General features: G+C 45.4%; 1 protein-coding gene across 1 annotated transcript in view; it reads left to right on the plus strand.

The window, feature by feature from the left end:
- The first annotated feature begins 335 nt into the window (after nucleotides 1–335).
- The window catches only part of LOC110517300 (cohesin subunit SA-1), a 47,408-nt gene continuing 23,294 nt past the window's right edge, over nucleotides 336–24,449 (plus strand). The window contains exons 1-12 of the mRNA XM_090207952.1: nucleotides 336–545; nucleotides 16,692–16,925; nucleotides 17,099–17,219; nucleotides 17,303–17,552; nucleotides 17,670–17,746; nucleotides 21,583–21,787; nucleotides 21,966–22,117; nucleotides 22,228–22,301; nucleotides 22,416–22,539; nucleotides 23,309–23,487; nucleotides 23,614–23,721; nucleotides 23,830–24,062. Of these exons, the coding sequence (XP_090064078.1) occupies nucleotides 16,897–16,925; nucleotides 17,099–17,219; nucleotides 17,303–17,552; nucleotides 17,670–17,746; nucleotides 21,583–21,787; nucleotides 21,966–22,117; nucleotides 22,228–22,301; nucleotides 22,416–22,539; nucleotides 23,309–23,487; nucleotides 23,614–23,721; nucleotides 23,830–24,062 (1,552 nt within the window). The 5' untranslated portion in view covers nucleotides 336–545; nucleotides 16,692–16,896. The remainder of the gene's footprint in view (nucleotides 546–16,691; nucleotides 16,926–17,098; nucleotides 17,220–17,302; nucleotides 17,553–17,669; nucleotides 17,747–21,582; nucleotides 21,788–21,965; nucleotides 22,118–22,227; nucleotides 22,302–22,415; nucleotides 22,540–23,308; nucleotides 23,488–23,613; nucleotides 23,722–23,829; nucleotides 24,063–24,449) is intronic.

Genomic DNA, 24,449 nt, shown 5'->3' on the forward strand with positions numbered 1-24,449 from the left:
CAACTTGGAGCTAACATGAGTCTTCAGGTCTCAGGCAAGATACTGCACTAACACTGTGACGTGTGTATTGTAGCATGGTAAATTGTGTTTTGAGGGGTAATCTTGATGTTATAGCCTCCTACATGTGTCCTCTGTTAAGGCCTATTTACCATCAAACCACCGAAAAAAAACACTACCAGCTAAACTCGCCCCTCCCCTTCTACGCGTGCCCGTGGCTCTGAGCGCGCCCCCCACTGTTTCCCTCTTTTCGCGGGGTCCTGCAGTGCCTCCCCTCTCCTCGCCCCCGCGGCGCGCATCCGTTGCTGTAATCTCGTCTGTGTCCGCCAGGAGGCAGTAAGGTTGCAGTGAGAGGCTGCGCCACCAGAACAGCATTACAGCGAGGAAGGCTCCACCAGATGGCAGTTTAGGATTGTTCCTTTCTGCTCCAAGGCGCGGTTCCCGCTTCTCACGACATATTTACAATATTAAAATCTACACACTTTTATCAGATATATCGATTATTTTATTTCGGAAGACTGTAATCGATTGGTCAATGGCCGGTAAAGGTGAGTTTGTTGGTATTTTGGTTGTGTTTTTGGCTTGTGCGAAAGGGGAGACGGGTCTCAGAATCAAGATGGTGGATTCAGAGAGCGAGAGAGGGATGGGGAGAGAGGAGGGGGATGGGTGCTGCTCCGCAAGCTAGCGGAGAGAGAACTGGATGTGTTCTCGCTCTTCCCTCTGTTCGGCTAGCTAGCTACATGGTCGAGGGCCATTAGCGGGAATGTCTCTCCATGTCAGATTACAGGGACGCACGAGAGACTTGACCGCTGTGTTTTGCCAGAATCACTTTTCACCACTCGCCCTTAGTTTTCCCGTTACTAAGACAATGTGTGTGACGTGTTTTTATTGCTCTTGATAGACGGACAGATTCAAAGCGTCAACACAGTGTTGTATGCAAACTCTCTTATTGCAACGTTATAGTGCCGCCTGCGCGACCTAGCCACACATTGCTATTGTTGCTAGCTAACCCTAATTCATTGCATATGTGTCGGGTTTTCGGATGATATATTTGGGAGCAATGTAACGTCAGTGTTAGTCAGGTTGCTGTCACCAGTGCTATTTGACATCCATCCATGCCAATCTATCACTCCATTCGTAGAGATTCTGCAGAAATTTCACCAGTAACCTTAGCAACATTGTTTCCTGTTTTCCCACCCATTGTTTTGACATGTTACTTATTGTACCGAAGTTCAACGTTGGGATTCTTGACAAATTGCAATATTTTGACTAGTAGATAATTTTTTGTAAAGTGCAGCTAGCTAGTTTGCTAACCCACTCCGCCCCTTTCTCTGCTAAACGAAATTTAGCGGGGAAGTGTGTGAGGGGGATGGGTTCCAAATCCAACCCTGGTTACAGTCCAACGCTGTTGGTCTCCATGCTTCCTACTCCAGACCTCTCTCCCAGGGATCCATTCTTCTGGCAGAAGTCAGTTATGGGTTAATGAGGATATCTGTTCACCTACCATTTCAAATCCACATACATCTTTCTTTATTAAGGAAGTAGGAAATATGGAGTTGGTGAATATTTGGCCAAGTTAGTTAGCTAGCTGGCTACTTTAAGCCTAACTCTTTGAAGATTGTCTTACACCCAGCTTCACTGCTCTTTGTATGGTGTCTGATGTTTACGGTAAAAGGCTATTCAGCCAGCTTGTGTCCTAGTGATCATTCACTGATTGTAAACAAAGTGGTTATGCAACAAGCGGAGCCATGTGACTTTCCACCAGCAAACTGAACTAGCAGTCTACTGTTGGCTATGCATCCTGCAACGACCAACTAGCTACACTGACTGTAAACTGGTGCCTGAGATACAATACAACTTTATTGTCCCACATTGTAATGTTCCTCGTCTCCTTTTGCGTAGAACATACGACATAGACTGGCAATATTTAGTACACAGCCATAAAGCGCCACACACTGCAGGCCAGGATATGATCTTCACTTGGCAGGGCTGTTGTTGACACAATTCTTGGTTGAGTAGTGTGACTTGGTAAGATTTCCAGTGTGTGACTAACCTATTACATATGGCAAATCAACTTGAAATGGGAAACGTTTCAATGCAATGGGGTATACATACAGTACTTCTCTGAGCAGCCTAGTTATTGACTTTGTTGAGTCGGGGGCTGGGATACAAGTCTACAAACCTAACATTTTAGCAATAATTCTACAGCACAGATACTGCCCATCTGCAACAGTCTGAGGGTCTATCTCTTCAAAAGCACCTTGCCTCCTCTACCACCTTGCCTCCCTTCTTATCTGTTGGACTTGTATTGCCATCACTTTCACCAGCACTGATTCGGCTCATGATGTCCTTGTTTTACGTACTCTAGTTGAATGCACAGATTGTGTCATACATTGTCAGCTAAAAAAAAGGTTGATGTCAAGCCTTGGTTATGTGGATCAGACTGGTGCTAAATTACTCAAATGTAGTGTAATTTAGGGGGGGGATCATGGTTTTTGAAGAACATGGAGTAGATATTCCCTGAAATAGCTTTCCTAATAGCTTAACAATCCAAAAACATCTGTTGAAAATAGTCTAGGTTTCTAGGCTAAGAATGTTTTCACTGAACGTGAACCAATCATGAAACCCTAGCAAGCTGCTGTTTACACAAGTTAACTGGAGACTCTAGTTATGGATTAAGAGGCAACGTTACCGCTTCAAACAGCATTAAATAGTTTTTCATATTTTTTATTCCTTTACTACTGCAAATAATAGCTGCTAATTTGTATAAACTTGAGTTTGTTGTATAATTTGTCCTTGTCTGCACCACCCATAGAAACTGGATGGTCTCCGGTAGTTTGACCGTTAGTGGTAGTGCCAGGTATAATCATAGCATTTGGCTAGGCCACATGTAGGACCTTGAGCAAAACATTTCAATTTGTTTAGACCAGGGGAAGAGCTAGATGGGGAGCCCTCCATACCTATTCAAAGGCAGGGGAAACACTGGAGTGGCTGTTCTGTAAGGAACAGGAAGTTACCGTCGCTCTCTCATTGAAACAATGATATCCGGTCATCCTGCCGTGGGCCCAGTCCAGTAATCCAGACCAGACTGTTCTGCAGCAGTAGGTCAGGCAGAGTCTACATTAAAACAGGGGTTGGCAACTAGATTCATCCACAGACTGGTTTTTGTCAGAGGATGGTCGAGGGACTGGAACATAATTCTAATCATTTGAACACTGCAAATTGACCACAACTATGCCCCAAAAGTGGTTGTATGTTAAATTACATTGAGACACGAGACATGTCTCTTTTTGTTATTTGTGGGAATACTTTAAAAAAATGTATTTCACCTTTATTTATCCAGGTAGGCCAGCTGAGAACACCTTTATTTATCCAGGTAGGCCAGCTGAGAACACCTTTATTTAACCAGGAAGGCCAGCTGAGAACACCTTTATTTAACCAGGTAGGCCAGCTGAGAACACCTTTATTTAACCAGGAAGGCCAGCTGAGAACACCTTTATTTAACCAGGAAGGCCAGCTGAGAACACCTTTATTTATCCAGGTAGGCCAGCTGAGAACACCTTTATTTAACCAGGAAGGCCAGCTGAGAACACCTTTATTTATCCAGGTAGGCCAGCTGAGAACACCTTTATTTATCCAGGTAGGCCAGCTGAGAACACCTTTATTTATCCAGGTAGGCCAGCTGAGAACACCTTTATTTAACCAGGAAGGCCAGCTGAGAACACCTTTATTTATCCAGGTAGGCCAGCTGAGAACACCTTTATTTATCCAGGTAGGCCAGCTGAGAACACCTTTATTTATCCAGGTAGGCCAGCTGAGAACACCTTTATTTATCCAGGTAGGCCAGCTGAGAACACCTTTATTTAACCAGGTAGGCCAGCTGAGAACACCTTTATTTATCCAGGTAGGCCAGCTGAGAACACCTTTATTTATCCAGGTAGGCCAGCTGAGAACACCTTTATTTAACCAGGTAGGCCAGCTGAGAACACCTTTATTTATCCAGGTAGGCCAGCTGAGAACACCTTTATTTATCCAGGTAGGCCAGCTGAGAACACCTTTATTTATCCAGGTAGGCCAGCTGAGAACACCTTTATTTATCCAGGTAGGCCATTTGAGAACAAGTTCTTATTAACAACTGTGACATGGCCAAGATAAAGCAAAGCAGTGCGACACAAACAACAACACAGAGTTCAAATCTGGGAACAGATGTTCTAAATTAAACTCATTTTAACTGATTTATTTCCTTGTGATTTTAGTCTTTTTTTCACCCAAAGCTAAAATCCTAAATTATTATATACATATTTTTTAAATAAAAACTTTGGGGTGTGGGCCTGTGTAATGACTAGTGTATTTATAGTAAGTTATTCATTTGTAATAGCTAGTTGAGTTGTGCAAATGAACCAGCTTTGATTTGTAACTGAGTTAGTATTTTATGATCAGGCCAATTACACCATAAATTATACTGTAACATGTTGCCATTACACAGCTCCAGAGTGTCCTCCTTGACTTCAGCAGATTAAGTTTAGACATGGTTATTGAATCCAAGCTGAATCCAGATTTAGGTGTGTCTGTGAAGAAAGTATTATTTCAGTTTTAGGGAATGACCAATATCAAGCGTGTTCGCTGAAAGAATAGGCCCTACGACTCTTTAGAATGAGGACATCTTGAAGCTATCTAAAGCAAATGGTATGTATACAGGGAAGCTGTCAGGACCACTCACAGTGAAATAACAATTTTGGCTTTAATTGGCACTAGACAAATCGGATGCTATTAGTTAGCTATCTGGTTGTGTTGCATAGTAAGCTGTGGTGTAGTTAGCTAGCTGGTTGTTGTGTAGACGGCTGTGGTGCAGGCCTAGTTTAGTTGCAGTTTGTGGTGTAATCAGCTAGCGGGTGTTTAGTGGGTTGGCTAGTGGATGTTTACCGGGTTGGCTAGCGGATGTTTACCGGGTTGGCTAGCTGACCTGTAGCATCAGATGGAGAGAGAGAATGTGGGGCTGAAAATGCTCTGAAGCCTTCCTGTCCAGCGCTGCGCTTGGTTGATTAACATCAATCCCTGAGACCTAGCAGACTGGTGTACTTGTTGGCCACTTGTTTCAACACCCAGTTGGCTATACTAGTGTAACATTAAATAATGTATCTAAAGGCATTGAAAGCACACAGTCAATTGTGTTTCAGCACGGTAGCATTGCATCTAAAGCTAACATGATACTGCTAATATTCCTCCAGCTGATGCTTGGCTGATTTTGTTTTTCTAGCACATTATTCTCCAACACTACTACTGCTGGTGACACATTTAATGTGGGCCTACCCTCAGGGGATCAATAAAGTACAGTTACTCACATACACACTCACACACACACACACACACACACACACACTAACATACATATTTTACATCATTGTCTGCCTAGCCTATATCATGCTCCTGAGATTTTCTGGCGGAGAAAGCCGGCTCACACTCAGATTAAGGGTGTGTGTGTGTTGTTCACGTCATCTGCCCTCATAGTCTCGTGTGGGATTAAGGCTTTCCCTGTAGCACAGAAGATTAAACTACCCCTTCTAACCCCCAGATTACCAGATTACTCCATTACCATTGTATCAGCAGTGGTCTGGTAAACTACCCTCGTGGATGATGAACATTGCCTGTCAGGGACCTGAAGACTGTTAGGATGTTTAGGCTTTAGCTCAATGAGATAATGCAGTCTTCAGTTGAAGAGAAGTCGGGCCCTAGGTTCTATGTCTGGACAGTCACACTAGCATATTGACAACCTGGAAATGTCACTTTCCCCCAGTAGCATTTCCCACCAAACCCCTTTCCCACCAAACCCCTTTGGCCAAACAAACATCTGACTTCATAGGCTGACTTCATGACCAGGCTGCAGAGAGCCCTGGATATGCAGTGCTCTTGAACCCAGTCTTTATCTCTCTCACACACACACACAGATTCTGCTAGTCACAGTAATGGGTTCTCTGTAGTGAAATGATAACGTTCTGGAGCCTCTTATGTCATTAGGGTATAATAACCTCAGCTGGAGAAATATGTGCGTGTGTATAGCAACAGACAGTGAATGTGGGTCAAGGTGAGAGCGAGAGAGGCAGAAAGATGAGACAAACTAATGAGTCTCTTGCTCCCACAGCCCTCCCCTCTCTCCTCCTCTGCTCCCGCTGATCTCCCTTTGTGTGCTCGTTCTCTCCTCCATTTCACTCTCCCTCGCTCTCTCTCTGCGTCTCCATTTTGCGATAGCTGCAGTGAGCCAGGCGGCCATTGCAGAGAGAATCTTCTTTCTTTCTTGCCTAGCGGTATTTCTTGCTTGGTTGTTTTTTCTCTTGAGATATAAAAAAATTAAACCTCTTTAGAAACCTTTATTTTTATGTAGAGCCTGCAGCCCAAAGCCTACTCTAGAGCTCTGTAAAACCACTGTATTACTGTAGAGCCTGCAGCCCAAAGCCTACTCTAGAGCTCTGTAAAACCACTGTATTACTGTAGAGCCTGCAGCCCAAAGCCTACTCTAGAGCTCTGTAAAACCACTGTATTCCTGTAGAGCCTGCAGCCCAAAGCCTACTCTAGAGCTCTGTAAAACCACTGTATTCCTGTAGAGCCTGCAGCCCAAAGCCTACACTAGAGCTCTGTAAAACCACTGTATTCTTGTAGAGCCTGCAGCCCAAAGCCTACTCTAGAGCTCTGTAAAACCACTGTATTCCTGTAGAGCCTGCAGCCCAAAGCCTACTTTAGAGCTCTGTAAAACCACTGTATTCCTGTAGAGCCTGCAGCCCAAAGCCTACTCTATAGCTCTGTAAAACCACTGTATTACTGTAGAGCCTGCAGCCCAAAGCTACTCTAGAGCTCTGTAAAACCACTGTATTCCTGTAGAGCCTGCAGCCCAAAGCCTACTCTAGAGCTCTGTAAAACCACTGTATTCCTGTAGAGCCTGCAGCCCAAAGCCTACTCTAGAGCTCTGTAAAACCACTGTATTACTGTAGAGCCTGCAGCCCAAAGCTACTCTAGAGCTCTGTAAAACCACTGTATTACTGTAGAGCCTGCAGCCCAAAGCCTACTCTAGAGATCTGTAAAACCACTGTCTTACTGTAGAGCCTGCAGCCCAAAGCTACTCTAGAGCTCTGTAAAACCACTGTATTACTGTAGAGCCTGCAGCCCAAAGCTACTCTAGAACTCTGTAAAACCACTATTACTGTAGAGCCTGCAGCCCGAAGCCTACTCTAGAGCTCTGTAAAACCACTGTATTACTGTAGAGACTCTCTGTAATATAGAGACCATGATGCTGCATTATTAAGTGAACCCCCACTACAGATACCTTAGAGCAGGCCAGAGGAGCTCCACTCATTTGTCAAGGGGGCATGAGTTTATTGGCATGATTCAAGGGACCAGAGAATGAAAATTAGGAAGGTATTTTTTTCATGGCCAATGGGCTGGACACAGTGAGGACACATGTTATTCCCTTATTACATTTTACATTTTCATCATTTAGCAGACGCTCCTATCCAGAACGACTCATTCACTACAATATCTACTACGCTGTTGCTTAAAGACTCATTCCATTTGGGATTGGCAGAGAGAAAGAGATGGGTAGGAGAGGGAGAAGATGGGCGAATGGTGAGTGAGTGAAAGAGAGCGGTTGTGCGTGAGACACTTCATCCCATCATGTCATTACCCTTCAGAACAGGGTTCTCCAATAGGTGGCCCGCCTGTGATTTTATTTTAAATATATATATATATATACACACACACAGCACCAGTCGAGTTTGGACACACCTACTCATTCCAGGGTTTTCCTTTATTTGGACTATTGTCTACATTTGTGAATAATAGTAAAGACCTCAAAACTATGAAATAACACACATGGAATCATGTAGTAACCAAAAAAGTGTTAAACAAATTGAGATTTTTCAAATAACCACCCTTTACCTTGACAGCTTTGCACGCTCTTGGCATTCTCTCAGCCAGCTTCACCTGGAATGCTTTTCCAACAGTCTTGAAAGAGATCCCACACGCTGAGCACTTGTTGACTGCTTTTCCTTCTCTGCTGTCCAACTCATCCCAAACCATCTCAATTGAGGTCGGGTGATTGTGGAGGCATCTGATGCAGCACTCATTACTCTCCTTCTTGGTCAAGTAGATGAAGGCATTGTGTGTGTGTGTGATATTTATATTATATATACACTTAGGTTGGAGTCATTAACTTGTTTTTCAACCACTCCACAAATGTCTTGTTAACAAACTATTGCTTTGGCTACTTTGTAATTTTTCCAACAATTATCTAAATAAAGATTTTCACTTAAGTCACTGTATCACAATTCCAGTGGGTCAGAAGTTTACATACACTATGTTGACTGTGCCTTTAAACAGCTTGGAAAATTCCAGAAAATGATGTTATGTTAGAAGCTTCTGATAAGCTTATTGACTAATAAGCTAATCATTTGAGTCAATTGGAGGTGTGGATGTATTTCAAGGCCTACCCTCAAACTCAGTGCCTCTTTGCTTAACATCATGGGAAAATTAAAAGAAATCAGCCAAGACCTCAGAAAAACAATTGTAGACCTCCACAAGTCTGGGTCATCCTTGGGAGCAATTTCCAAATGCCTGAAGGTACCACGTTCATCTGACAAACAATAGTATGCAAGTATAAACACTATGGGACCATGCAGCGTCATACCGCTCAGGAAGGAGATGCGTTCTGTCTCCTAGAGATGAACGTACTTTGGTGCGAAAAGTGCAATTCAATCCCAGAACAACAGCAAAGGACCTTGTGAAGATGCTGGAGGGAACAGGTACAAAAGTATCTATATCCACAGTAAAACGAGTCCTATATCTACATAACCTGAAAGGCCGCTCAGCAAGGATGAAGCCACTGCTCCAAAACCATCATAAAAAAGCCAGACTACGGTTTGCAACTGCACATGGGGACAAAGATCGTACTTTTTGGAGAAATGTCCTCTGGTCTAATGAAACAAAAATAGGACTGTTTGGCCATAATGACCATCGTTATGTTGGGAGGAAAAAGGGGGAGGCTTGCAAGTTGAAGAACACCATCCCAACTGTGAAGCACGGGGGTGGCAGCATCATGTTGTGGGGGTGCTTTGCTGCAGGAGGGACTGGTGCACTTCACAAAATAGATGGCATCATGAGCAGGAAAATTATGTGAATATATTAAAGCAACATCTCAAGACATCCGTCAGGAAGTGAAAGCTTGGTTGCAAATGGGTCTTCCAAATGGACAATGACCCCAAGCATACTTCCAAAGTTGTAGCAAAATGGCTGAAGGACAACAAAATCAAGATATTAGAGTGGCCATCAAAGTCCTGACCTCAATCCCATAGAAAATTTGTGGGGAGAACTGAAAAAGTGTGTCGGAGCAGGGAGGCCTACAAACCTGACTCAGTTACACCAGCTCTGTCAGGAAGAATGGGCCAAAATTCACCCAACTTATTGTGGAAGGCTACCCAAAACATTTGACACAAGTTAAACAATTTAAAGGCAATGCTACCAAATACTAATTGAGTGCATGTAAACTTCTGACCCACTGGGAAAGTGATGAAAGAAATAAAAGCTGAAATAAATCATTTGCTCTCCTATTATTCTGACATTTCACATTCTTAAAATGAAGTGGTGATCCTAACTGACCTAAAACTTGGATTTTTTACTAGGATTAAATGTCAGGAATTGTGAAAAACTGAGTTTAAATGTATTTGGCTAAGGTGTATGTAAAGTTCCGACTTCAACTGTACATTTACATATATACGTAAACTCAGCAAGAAAAGAAACGTCCCCCTTTTCAGGACCCTGTCTTTCAAAGAGAATTAGTTAAAATCCAAATTACTTCAATGATCATCATTGTAAAGGGTTTAAACACTGTTTCAAATGCTTGTTCAATGAACCATAAACAATTAATGAACATGCACCTGTGGAACGGTCGTTAAGACACTAACAGCTTACACACGGTAGGCAATTAAGGTCACAGTTATGAAAACTTAGGACACTAAAGAGGCCTTTCTACTGACTCTCAAAAACACCATAAGAAAGATTCCCAGGGTCCCTGCTCATCTGCGTGAATGTGCCTTAGGCATGCTGCAAGGAGGCATGAGGACTGCAGATGTGGCCAGGGCAATACATTGCAATGTCCGTACTGTGAGACACCTAAGACAGCGCTACAGGGAGACAGGAAAGGACAGCTGATCGTCCTCGCAGTGGCAGACCATGTGTAACAATACCTGCACAGGATCAGTACATTCGAACATCACACCTGCGGGACAGGTACAGGATGGCAACAACTGCCCGAGTTACACCAGGAATGTACATTTCCCCCCATCAGTGCTCAGACTGTCCGTAATAAGCTGAGAGAGGCTGGACTGAGGGCTTGAAGGCCTGTTGTAGGCAGGTCCTCACCAGACATCACCGGCAACAACATCGCCTATGGGCACAAACCCACTGTCGCCTGACCAGACAGAACTGGCAAAAAGTGCTCTTCACTGACGAGTCGCAGTTTTGTCTCACCAGGGGTGATGGTCGGATTCGCGTTTATCGTCGAAGGAATGAGCATTACACCGAGGCCTGTACTCTAGAGCGGGACCGATTTGGAGGTGGAGGGTCCGTCATGGTCTGGGGCGGTGTGTCACAGCATCATCAGACTGAGCTTGTTGTCATTGCAGGCAATCTCAACGCTGTGCATTACAGGGAAGACATCCTCCTCCCACATGTGATACCCTCCTTGCAGGCTCATCCTGACATGACCCTCCAGCATGACAATGCACCAGCCATACTGCTCGTTCTGTGCGTGATATCCTGCAAGATAGGAATGTCAGTGTTCTGCCATGGCCAGCGAAGAGCCTGGATCTCAATCTTGAGATCTCAAACCTGTTGGATCGGAGGGTGAGTGCTTGGACCATTTCCCCCCAGAAATGTCTGGGAACTTGCAGGTGCCTTGGTGGAAGAGTGGGGTAACATCTCACAGCAAGAACGGGAAAATCTGGTGCAGTCCATGAGGAGGAGATGCACTGCAGTACTTAATGCAGCTGGTGGCCACACTAGATACTCACTGTTACTTTTGATTTTGACTCCCCCTTTGTTCAGGGACACATTATTCAATTTCTGTTAGTCACATGTCTGTGGAACTTGTTCAGTTTATGTCTCTGTTGAATCTTATGTTCATACAAATATTTACTCATGTTAAGTTTGCTGAAAATAAATGCAGTTGACAGTGAGAGGACATTTATTTTTTTTGCTGAGTTTACATGCATGCATACATACATATAGTGCCTCCAGACTTTTTTCACATTTTGTTACAACCTGAATTTAAAATGGATGCAATCTAATGTGTTCTCCTAATGTTATTTTTATGTTACAAATCATAATGGTCAATGTATTCAATTTCATCCTGGTTTCTGTCATCCAGTGTGTGTGTGTGTGTGTGAGAGAGATTGTTGACCTCAAATGGACACTTACTCTGTGTGGCATTGAAATGTTAATTTTTTTGTCACTGGTCTACATACAGTACCCCATAATTTCAAAGGGGAATTATGTTTTTCGAAATGTTGACTAATTCTTTTAAAATGAAAAGCTGAAACATCAGTAGGGATTCAACCCCTTTGTTATGCCAAGCCTAAATAAATTCAGGAGTGAACGTTTCTTAAAACCCTTTGAGCATGGTGAAGTTATTAATTACACTTTGGATGGTGTATCAATACACAACAAAGATGCATGCGTCCTTACTAACTCAGTTGCCGGAGAGGAAGGAAACCGCTCAGGGATGTCACCATGAGGTCAATGATGATAACTTTAAAACAGTTACAGCGTTTAATGGCTGTGATAGGAGAAACTGAGGATGGGTCAACAACATTATAGTTACTCCGCAACGCTAACCTAAATGATAGAATACAAATATTACAAAACATGCATCCTGTTTGCAACAAGGAACTAAAGTAATGCCGTAAAAGATGTGGCAAAGCAATTCACTTTTTGTACTGAATACAAAGCGTTGTGTTTGGGGAAAATCCATCACTGAGTACCACTCCATATTTACAAACATAGAGGTGGCTGCATCATGTTATGGGTATGTAATCGTTAAGAACTGGGGAGTTTTTCAGGATAAAAAAATACATGGAATGGAGCCAAGCACAGTCAAAATCCTAGAGGAAAACCTGGTTCAGTCTGCTTTCCACCAGTCACTGAGATATGAATTCATCTTTCAGCAGGACAATAACCTAACACACAAGGCCAAATCTACACTGGCGCCAAGAAGACAGTAATGTTCCTGAGTGGCCGAGTTTCGGTTTGACTTAAATCTACTTGAAAATATATGTCAAACTGAAAATGGTTGTCTAGCGATGATCAACAACCAATTTGACAGTGCTTGAAGAATTCTGAAAAGAATAATGGGGAAATGTTCCACAATAATCTCTTACCCCGAAAGACTCGGAAATTAGATATTTCTGTATTTCATTTTCAATACATTTGCAAAAAAATTCTAAAAACATGTTTTCACTTTGCCATGATAGGGTTGTCATTATTGACTGTAGATGGGTAAGAAAAGAGTGGATCCATTTAGAATTCAGGCCGTAACACAACAGCATGTGGAATAAGTCAAGGGGCCTGACTACTTTCTGAAGGCTCTGTATCTCTTTGGAATTCTTGCAGTCAAATTATTTATAACTATGTTCCGACCATCCGCTCAAGGAAAACTCGGCCCACGGCTGAATGTAATTGGGGACCCCTGCCTTAAGGTGTCTGTCTGCTTCTCCTTCCTTGTACGACTGGGGTCATGACTGGGTTAGGAGAGTTCCATCTCTCTCATTGACCTGCATGGGGATAATACTGGTCCCCTTATTTTCCTATCTCCTTGTTAATTTATTCTCACTCTTCTCAGACTCTCTTGATCTATATCATTTGATCATTCCCCTCTCTCGTCTCTCTCTCTCTCTCTGGCATTCCCCTCTCTCGTCTCTCTCTCTCTCTCTCTGGCATTCCCCTCTCTCGGGTGAAAACTCTTGTTATTATACCTCTTAAGGATGCTATGGTCTCTTTTCCGCACCAGGCTTGTTGGCTCTCATACAGAACCTCCGAGATAAGAACCCCCACACTGTTCAACTGACAGGGCAGTATTGAAATGAGACAGAAGTAAATAACTGGAGCAGTCCGTATCATCCCAGTCCTAGCTAGAGCAGTCCATATTATCCCAGTCCTAGCTGGAGCAGTCCGTATTATCCCAGTCCTAGCTGGAGCAGTCCGTATTATCCCAGTCCTAGCTAGAGCTGGTGTTTGAGGATCAGGACTGACTCCTCTGATCTCTCTGCCCTCATTTCTCTGGTGTCTACGACTGTTTCAGATCAGAGGATAATAGCATGCCCAAAAGTCCTCATCCAAATGACAAGGTTTTATGTTTCAGAAAATGGTGTGACATTTCAGAGACTATAATCGTGTCCTTGTTTTACTAGTTGGCCTAGTTGTCTTGGTCCAGATTGAATGGCCCAGTAATTGCAGGCAGCCGTCTCAGAGAGCTGTCTTTTATATGCTATTTCCCTCTCTTTCACCTCTGTCTAGTTGCTGCTGGAAACACCTGTGTTTTTGTTGTTGTTTTGGATTCGGACAGGATCACTTTCTTATGAGTGATGCTCTTTAGAGTGCAGAAGCATTTTGTGTGTGATCTCTAAGAATCTTGTTAAAATGCATTATTGATGTAGGCAACACCTTTTCTCTCACTCTATCACATTTGTATTTATTTAACCTTTAACCTTTATTTTATTTAACCTTTACCTTTAACTAGGCAAGTCAGTTAAGAACACATTCTCATTTTCAATGGCGGTCTAGGAGCAGTGGGTTAACTGCCTTGTCCAGGGGCAGAACCTTGTCAGCTCGGGGATTCGATCTAGCAACCTTTCGGTTACTGGCCCAACGCTCTAACCACTAGGTTACCTGCCGCCCACATGGAGCTGTCTGAGTGAAGGGTCATGCTCTGCCAAATGATAGGATATTTTACAGTTGACTGCTGTCCTCCTCCTCCAAAGAGATGTGTTGTCCTCATCTTCAGTGCTGTTAGTTCCCACAGCTTTGTTGGTCAGAGGCAGCCTAGTGACCGTACTCTCTATCCTTGTTCCCATCATGACAGCATTCTTATGGCCGACTTTATTCAGGTGAAGTAGGATTGTATAATGTGGGTAGGTGATATGTTATTATCTGACAGGTCGTTATAGTTGAAAACAGTGGAGATCCTCAACAGCAGTGAAAGGGACGTCTAACGAATCCCCAGAGATCACAATGGATATCTTCATCTCTTTTGTGCCTTCTTACCCCCTGTCCTTCTCCCCCCTCCTCTTTCCCCAATCTCCCCCCTCCATCACTCTCTCTCCTCCCCACCCAGTCCCTTCTCACTGATCAGCCAATCAGGGGAGGGGGGGGGCTTATGACCCACAAGGGTTGCCATGGCAATGCCTGCCTGCCTCCGGGAGTACATGTCATGCATGTTAAGTGGCTTACACACACACACACACACACACACACACACACACACACAGTTATATGTGTGTTCAGTCAGACCACAGATGATAAAATATGAGTGCTGGATAACTGTCTGTAACGTGTTATACAAGCCATCGCTGCCTGCCTCCGTGTGTGTGTGATCCCTCACATTGATTCTAAGCAGGATCAGCCTATTGTAGCAGAGGAAGCTCTGGTTATTCTGTGTGGTATGACACACACACACATTCCTGATGCCACAGCACCACCTGGAATGTCAGGGTGAGTGCTTCAGAGCCTCCAAGCAGTGAAATCACACAATTCCACTCTCTGTCTCTCCTTGTGGAGCTGCTCTGCTCTGAGAGAAAGGGACACAGACACACACACCTCTCACCCGGGCAGCTCCCAAAGCGGTCAGAGCCCAGTATCTGGAATACAGATACCACAGGTGTGTGTTGGCTGCTCTCTTTTTAACAGTGAACAGACACTCCCTCCAGGTGTCTTTGTGAGAGAGATGGATGTTAATTAAGGAGTATTAGTAACAGTAGTCTTCAGTCAATGGCCAATAACAACTCTGGCAGATACCCATCTCTGGCCTTCTGCCAAGGTGACGCACAGCTTTCAAATACTATCTGAACCCAGTCACACAGATTTCCCCTGTTGCTTTTGCCTTCTATTGTCCAGAGAGAATATAGAATTGGGGAGGGAAGGAAGGGAGGAGAGGCAGAGATGGAGAGCACACATTTCAGCCAGCAGTGGGGACCGTAATGATCCCTGGAGAGATGCTACTAGAAGTGTGGTGGTGGTAGGGGGGCTGTACTGCATAATGACAGTAGCTGATGGTTAGCGTTCAGGATTTCCCTCTGTGTTTTTACAGCTCTTCACATCCTACCACCTTTTATTAGTTAACCTCAATGTGTACCATTACATGGTACCCAATATTGGGTAAAAAAATATATACTGACATTTTCTACTTACAAGTCCAATCAACAATTTACTTTAATCAATGAATAAATCAGTAAATGATCATATGTATATTATATACCGGTACAAACTAGCTATGTTTTGTATATATAATAATCAAAATAAACAAAAGTTGATAGACCTAGCTATAACTGAGATAAAGCTGAGAATCCACCATCTCATCACTTCTCCCTGTGTGCCCTGCTGTGTGTGACAGACAGACAGAGGGGTGTGTGTGCATGTGTTGGTAACAGACTCACTCGGCTGGTGTGCTCAAAAGCTCTCTCCAGTTTCTCTGTGTGTGAGAACATTTAAATACAGTCTCTCCTAGCCTGCCCCCTACTGTTGTTTAAGCCCAGTCTCAGCCACACACACACACTCACCCTCCATAACACTCCCTAGACACACTCAACAAAGAGACAAAACACCACATAAACTCACGTTTAACTTATTGAGAGGTTAGATGATTTTTCTAATGATTAAAACCTTGTTAAAGCTGTATAAAGTGTGTTTATTTAGATGGAGGTGAGAGGACTTTGTGGATCATACTGCCATTGGTGGCCGAAGCAGGGTACTGCACCCACTCGTTGATATTTACTACACTAGGCCTAATATTTAGTAATGACTGTTATTTCTATAAATAGGGCCAGGAGTTTATTCCTAGCCAGGCAAGCAAATTGATAGGACAAATGTTACATGTAACGTATAGCCTATAGAAGGAGCCCTAGTGTTTTCCTGACCTTGCAACTGTGAAAAACTCTGGGGTTTAACCAGCAACAAAGGATTTTCCCTTTTTCATAAAGGATCAGATTTGACAACAAAACATTCTGGGTTTGTTATGGGATTTGTTGTGAAGATTTTTTCAAAGAAACTTTACTTTAAGTTGAAATCACATTGTTTGAAATGATTAGAATTTATAATGTTGTGGTTGAAATGATAAAATGTAATGTAATTGGTTAGAATGTTGTTAACATGATTAGACCTCTTTCTGTTTGAAACGTGCACGCTCTCGACACGCCCCCTCTAGACTTTACTGTTGCACTTCCTAAAGTGGCCAGTTGGTGTCTCCCTTTCCATCTTTCTCCTCCACTCTGCCTGCTTTATCTCTCTCCTCCCTACCTTCTATCTCTCCTCTGACACCCACTCTTTCTCCTTTCTCTCCTTTTTTCGTTCTCTTTTTCAAGTTGCGTAAATGTTGAGAATATTCCAAACTAAATCATCAGACATTTGTGACAAATGGCTAAACTGTGTCTCTCTCTTTCTAGGGGCTGGTGTGTTGTGAGGTGCTGTGTCCCGTCCCCAGTGTTGAGTGAATTTGGTCACCACTCTGTAACCCCCCCCCCCCCCACACACACACACACACACACACACACACGGTTGACCCCGTACCGAGCCACACCCCTCCCTCCAGCGGACCACACACACCCACTCTTTCCTGAGGACACACACCCCTCCCCTGCAGCAGTCAGGATGATCACCTCTGAGCTGCCTGTCCTACAGTGAGTCTTTCCCTGTTGCATCGTCAACCAAAGCCTCATTAAGAGATCACAACACACACCTGATGCGGTAATTAGTCAAACGTAGGTGTGTGTGTAATGTATGTTGTGACTGCTGAGTGTGGGTAGAATTATGTAGGTGTATCCCTCTCAGTATAAGTGGGTGTGTGTTGCAGGGACTCGTCCAATGAGAGCGGAGCGGCAGACACAGTGAGTCTGAGTGTGAGTGTGAGTGAGCTGGAGGACCCGACAGACACTAAAGGCAAGAAGAAGAGAGGGAGGCCTGGCAGACCACCAGTAAGAACACCTTTCTACGAGGTTCCTTCTCTCTGCATTGTCTCTTCCTGTATATCTGAACCCTTTGCCCCTCCCTTTTTAAGGCAGCCAATAAGAAGCCTCGGAAGTCCCCAGCGGAGAAGGCTACAGGCGGGGCTAAAGGGAGGAAGGCCAATGGGGTCCCTCAGACCAACGGCGAGGGAGGAGACCCCGTCACTCTGTTTGAGGTGGTCAGAATGGGAAAGAGTGCCATGCAGTCTGTGGTTGATGACTGGATCGAGTCGTACAAGCAGGACAGAGACATCGCCTTACTGGACCTCATCAACTTCTTTATCCAGTGTTCTGGCTGCAAAGGTATTACTGTTAACTGCTACCGACACAACAGACAACATTCTGATTTATATAGGCCTCATTTCCAGGTTGGTTGTATTGTGGTTGTTAAAGGTTGTGGTTGTGCGTAACCCTCTTCAGGCACCGTGCGCATCGAGATGTTCCGGAACATGCAGAACGCTGAGATCATCAGGAAGATGACAGAGGAGTTTGACGAGGTAATGCATCAAAGCTGTCATTGGTCGGATGAGGGGAGGGAGGGAGGATATAGACTGATGTGTGTATTGATGTACGTCAAGGACAACTGTGTGACTACTGCTGATTATAAAAAGGGCTTTATAAATAAATCTTAATTGATTGACGACCCTCTCACCATGTCCTCACCCCAGTAATAGATCAACATGTTTATATGTGGTCTGCAGGACAGTGGGGACTACCCTCTCACCATGCCCTCACCCCAGTAATAGATCAACATGTTTATCTGTGGTCTGCAGGACAGTGGGGACTACCCTCTCACCATGCCCTCACCCCAGTAATAGATCAACATGTTTATCTGTGGTCTGCAGGACAGTGGGGACTACCCTCTCACCATGCCCTCACCCCAGTAATAGATCAACATGTTTATATGTGGTCTGCAGGACAGTGGGGACTACCCTCTCACCATGTCCTCACCCCAGTAATATATCAACATGTTTATGTGGTCTGCAGGACAGTGGGGACTACCCTCTCACCATGCCCTCACCCCAGTAATAGATCAACATGTTTATCTGTGGTCTGCAGGACAGTGGGGACTACCCTCTCACCATGCCCTCACCCCAGTAATAGATCAACATGTTTATATGTGGTCTGCAGGACAGTGGGGACTACCCTCTCACCATGTCCTCACCCCAGTAATAGATCATCATGTTTATCTGTGGTCTGCAGGACAGTGGGGACTACCCTCTCACCATGCCCTCACCCCAGTAATAGATCATCATGTTTATCTGTGGTCTGCAGGACAGTGGGAACTACCCTCTCACCATGCCCTCACCCCAGTAATAGATCAACATGTTTATCTGTGGTCTGCAGGACAGTGGGGACTACCCTCTCACCATGCCCTCACCCCAGTAATAGATCAACATGTTTATATGTGGTCTGCAGGACAGTGGGGACTACCCTCTCACCATGTCCTCACCCCAGTAATATATCAACATGTTTATGTGGTCTGCAGGACAGTGGGGACTACCCTCTCACCATGCCCTCACCCCAGTAATAGATCAACATGTTTATCTGTGGTCTGCAGGACAGTGGGGACTACCCTCTCACCATGCCCTCACCCCAGTAATAGATCAACATGTTTATATGTGGTCTGCAGGACAGTGGGGACTACCCTCTCACCATGTCCTCACCCCAGTAATATATCAACATGTTTATGTGGTCTGCAGGACAGTGGGGACTACCCTCTCACCATGCCCTCACCCCAGTAATAGATCAACATGTTTATCTGTGGTCTGCAGGACAGTGGGGACTACCCTCTCATCATGCCCTCACCCCAGTAATAGATCAACATGTTTATCTGTGGTCTGTAGGACAGTGGGGACTACCCTCTCACCATGTCCTCACCCCAGTAATAGATCAACATGTTTATATGTGGTCTTCAGGACAGTGGGGACTACCCTCTCACCATGCCCTCACCCCAGTAATAGATCAACATGTTTATCTGTGGTCTGCAGGACAGTGGGGACTACCCTCTCACCATGTCCTCACCCCAGTAATAGATCAACATATCGATCATGTTTATCTGTGGTCTGCAGGACAGTGGGGACTACCCTCTCACCATGCCCTCACCCCAGTAATAGATCAACATGTTTATCTGTGGTCTGCAGGACAGTAGGGACTACCCTCTCACCATGCCCTCACCCCAGTAATAGATCAACATGTTTATCTGTGGTCTGCAGGACAGTGGGGACTACCCTCTCACCATGCCCTCACCCCAGTAATAGATCAACATATTGATCATGTTTATCTGCGGTCTGCAGGACAGTGGGGACTACCCTCTCACCATGCCCTCACCCCAGTAATAGATCAACATATTGATCATGTTTATCTGTGGTCTGCAGGACAGTGGGGACTACCCTCTCACCATGCCCTCACCCCAGTAATAGATCAACATATTGATCCTAATTATCTGCGGTCTGCAGGACAGTGGGGACTACCCTCTCACCATGCCCTCACCCCAGTAAGAGATCAACATATTGATAATGTTTATCTGTGGTCTGCAGGACAGTGGGGACTACCCTCTCACCATGTCCTCACCCCAGTAAGAGATCAACATATTGATCATGTTTATCTGTGGTCTGCAGGACAGTGGGGACTACCCTCTCACCATGTCCTCACCCCAGTAATAGATCAACATGTTTATCTGTGGTCTGCAGGACAGTGGGGACTACCCTCTCACCATGTCCTCACCCCAGTAATAGATCAACATATTGATCATGTTTATCTGTGGTCTGCAGGACAGTGGGGACTACCCTCTCACCATGTCCTCACCCCAGTAATAGATCATGTTTATCTGTGGTCTGCAGGACAGTGGGGACTACCCTCTCACCATGTCCTCACCCCAGTAATAGATCAACATGTTTATCTGTGGTCTGCAGGACAGTGGGGACTACCCTCTCACCATGTCCTCACCCCAGTAATAGATCAACATGTTTATGTGGTCTGCAGGACAGTGGGGACTACCCTCTCACCATGCCCTCACCCCAGTAATAGATCAACATGTTTATGTGGTCTGCAGGACAGTGGGGACTACCCTCTCACCATGTCCTCACCCCAGTAATAGATCAACATGTTTATCTGTGGTCTGCAGGACATTGGGGACTACCCTCTCACCATGTCCTCACCCCAGTAATAGATCAACATATTGATCATGTTTATCTGTGGTCTGCAGGACAGTGGGGACTACCCTCTCACCATGTCCTCACCCCAGTAATAGATCAACATATTGATCATGTTTATCTGTGGTCTGCAGGACAGTGGGGACTACCCTCTCACCATGTCCTCACCCCAGTAATAGATCAACATGTTTATATGTGGTCTGCAGGACAGTGGGGACTACCCTCTCACCATGTCCTCACCCCAGTAATAGATCAACATGTTTATATGTGGTCTGCAGGACAGTGGGGACTACCCTCTCACCATGTCCTCACCCCAGTAATAGATCAACATATTGATCATGTTTATCTGTGGTCTGCAGGACAGTGGGGACTACCCTCTCACCATGTCCTCACCCCAGTAATAGATCAACATATTGATCATGTTTATCTGTGGTCTGCAGGACAGTGGGGACTACCCTCTCACCATGTCCTCACCCCAGTAATAGATCAACATGTTTATATGTGGTCTGCAGGACAGTGGGGACTACCCTCTCACCATGTCCTCACCCCAGTAATAGATCAACATGTTTATATGTGGTCTGCAGGACAGTGGGGACTACCCTCTCACCATGTCCTCACCCCAGTAATAGATCAACATGTTTATATGTGGTCTGCAGGACAGTGGGGACTACCCTCTCACCATGTCCTCACCCCAGTAATAGATCAACATATTGATCATGTTTATCTGTGGTCTGCAGGACAGTGGGGACTACCCTCTCACCATGTCCTCACCCCAGTAATAGATCAACATATTGATCATGTTTATCTGTGGTCTGCAGGACAGTGGGGACTACCCTCTCACCATGTCCTCACCCCAGTAATAGATCAACATGTTTATATGTGGTCTGCAGGACAGTGGGGACTACCCTCTCACCATGTCCTCACCCCAGTAATAGATCAACATGTTTATATGTGGTCTGCAGGACAGTGGGGACTACCCTCTCACCATGTCCTCACCCCAGTAATAGATCAACATGTTTATATGTGGTCTGCAGGACAGTGGGGACTACCCTCTCACCATGTCCTCACCCCAGTAATAGATCAACATGTTTATCTGTGGTCTGCAGGACAGTGGGGACTACCCTCTCACCATGTCCTCACCCCAGTAATAGATCAACATGTTTATCTGTGGTCTGCAGGACAGTGGGGACTACCCTCTCACCATGCCCGGGCCGCTGTGGAAGAAGTTCCGCTACAACTTCTGTGAGTTCATCTGCGTATTGATACGTCAGTGCCAGTACAGCATCATCTACGATGAGTACCTCATGGACACGGTCATATCCCTCCTCACGGGACTATCTGACTCACAGGTCAGAGCTTTCAGACACACCAGCACACTGGCAGGTAAGAGATTCCCTTTCCCTCTGTCTCCGTCTCTCTTTTCTCTCAATCTCTGAAAGAACTGGAGACCAGTGTCATTGCTCGGTGTAGATTACTAGATCTATCTATACGTCTCTGTAATATATATTTGTGGTCCTTGAAGATCAGTTGTATTGTGGCCCTGTCTGTCGTCTCCCTCCAGCGATGAAGTTGATGACAGCGTTGGTGAACGTGGCGTTGAACCTCAGTATCCACCAGGACAACACCCAGAGACAGTATGAGGCTGAGAGGAACAAGATGGCCGGAAAACGAGCCAATGAGAAGCTAGAGCTGCTGCTGCAGAAGAGGAAGGAGGTACGTGATTGGTCTGCTGGTGTTGGAGGAGGGGCTAGGATCCAACATCTGTCATTCCTCTGAAACAGACCTTCACACACTCTGACCTCCTGACTGTCGTTCCCCCACAGCTCCAGGAGAACCAGGATGAGATTGAGAACATGATGAACTCTATCTTCAAAGGCATCTTTGTCCACCGCTACAGGTACACACACACACACACACACACACACACACACACACACACACACACACACACACACACACACACACACAGTAATGAAAGTAGTGATGATGATGGTGTTGGGGTGTGTTTCAGGGATGCTATAGCTGAGATCAGAGCTATCTGTATTGAGGAGATTGGAGTTTGGATGAAGATGTACTCTGACGCCTTCCTCAACGACAGCTACCTGAAATATGTAGGATGGACCTTACACGACCGGGTAGGCATACACACACACACACACACACACACACACACACACACACACACACACACACACACACACACACACACACAGACACAGACACAGACACTTACTCTCTCTCTCTGTGTCTCTTTCTGTGTCTCTCTCTCTCTGTGTCTCTCTCTCTGTGTCTCTCTGTGTCTCTCTCTCTCTGTGTCTCTCTGTGTCTCTCTCTCTCTCTCTGTGTCTCTCTCTCTCTCTGTCTCTCTCTCTCTCTCTGTGTCTCTCTCTCTCTGTGTCTCTCTCTCTCTGTGTCTCTCTCTCTCTGTGTCTCTCTCTCTGTGTGTCTCTGTCTCTCTCTCTCTCTCTGTCTCTCTCTCTCTCTGTCTCTCTCTCTCTGTGTCTCTCTCTCTCTCACTCTGTGTCTCTCTCTCTCTCTCTGTGTCTCTCTCTCTCTCTCTCTCTCTGTGTGTCTCTCTCTCTGTGTCTCTCTCTGTGTCTCTCTCTCTCGATCTGTGTCTCTCTCTCGATCTGTGTCTCTCTCTCGATCTGTGTCTCTCTCTCGATCTGTGTCTCTCTCTCGATCTGTGTCTCTCTCTCGATCTGTGTCTCTTTGTGTCGCTCTGTCTTTCTCTGTGTGTCTCTGTCTGAGTGTCTCTGTCTCGATCTGTCTCTTTGTGTCTCTCTGTGTGTCTCTCTCTGTGTCTCTCTGTCTCTCTCTCTGTGTCTCTCTCTGTGTCTCTCTCTGTGTCTCTCTCTGTGTCTCTCTGTGTGTCTCTCTCTCGGTCTCTGTGTCTCTGCGTAGCAAGGTGAGGTCCGTCTGAAGTGTCTGAAGGCTCTCCAGAACCTGTACACCAACAGAGAACTGTTTCCTAAACTGGAGCTGTTCACCAACCGCTTCAAGGACCGCATCGTGTCCATGACTCTGGATAAGGAGTATGACGTGGCTGTGGAGGCTATTAGACTGATCACTCTCATCCTGCAGTATGTATCACACACACACGTTTGCCATTTCACACATTCTCATATAATGGGACCCTGTGTGCTTATTGTAACGGTTTGGGATTGGCTGCGGCGTTTAATGTAACCATTTGTGATTGGTTGTTCTAGGGGCAGCGAGGATGCGTTGTCCAATGAGGACTGCGAGAATGTCTACCACCTGGTTTACTCCGCCCACAGACCTGTCGCCGTGGCAGCAGGAGAGTTTCTGCACAGGAAGTGAGTCTGCCTGCCTGTATGAGTGTAGGAATCCAACCCATAAATCCATTCAGCGATTATTATTGGCTGATATTGACCTTTTCCAGCAACATTCCACTTTGTGTGCAGGTTGTTCAGCAGACATGACCCCCAGGCAGAGGAGGAGTTGGCTAAGAGGAGAGGGAGGAGCAGCCCCAACGGGAACCTCCTCCGCATGCTGGTGCTTTTCTTCTTGGAGAGTGAGCTTCATGAACATGCAGCCTATCTGGTGGACTCTCTGTGGGAGAGTTCTCAGGAGCTGCTGAAGGACTGGGAGTGTATGACTGAGTTACTGCTGGAGGAGCCTGTACAAGGAGAGGAGGGTGAGACAACTTTACCATAACTCACTGGTTATGTCCCGGCGTCTGGTTATGTCCCGGCGTCTGGTTATGTCCCGGTGTCTGGTTATGTCTGTTTATGTCCCGGTGTCTGGTTATGTCTGTTTATGTCCCGGTTGTCTGTTTATGTCCCGGCGTCTAGTTATGTCCCGGCGTCTGGTTATGTCCCGGCGTCTGGTTATGTCTGTTTATGTCTGTTTATGTCCCGGTGTCTGGTTATGTCCCGGTGTCTGGTTATGTCCCGGTGTCTGGTTATGTCCCGGTGTCTGGTTATGTCCCGGTGTCTGGTTATGTCCCGGTGTCTGGTTATGTCCCGGTGTCTGGTTATGTCTGTTTATGTCCCGGTGTCTGTTTATGTCTGGTTATGTCCCG

Source organism: Oncorhynchus mykiss, chromosome 18, assembly GCF_057628025.1.
Source record: "Oncorhynchus mykiss isolate SJ-2025 chromosome 18, ASM5762802v1, whole genome shotgun sequence".
Classification (NCBI taxonomy): Eukaryota; Metazoa; Chordata; class Actinopteri; order Salmoniformes; family Salmonidae; genus Oncorhynchus; species Oncorhynchus mykiss.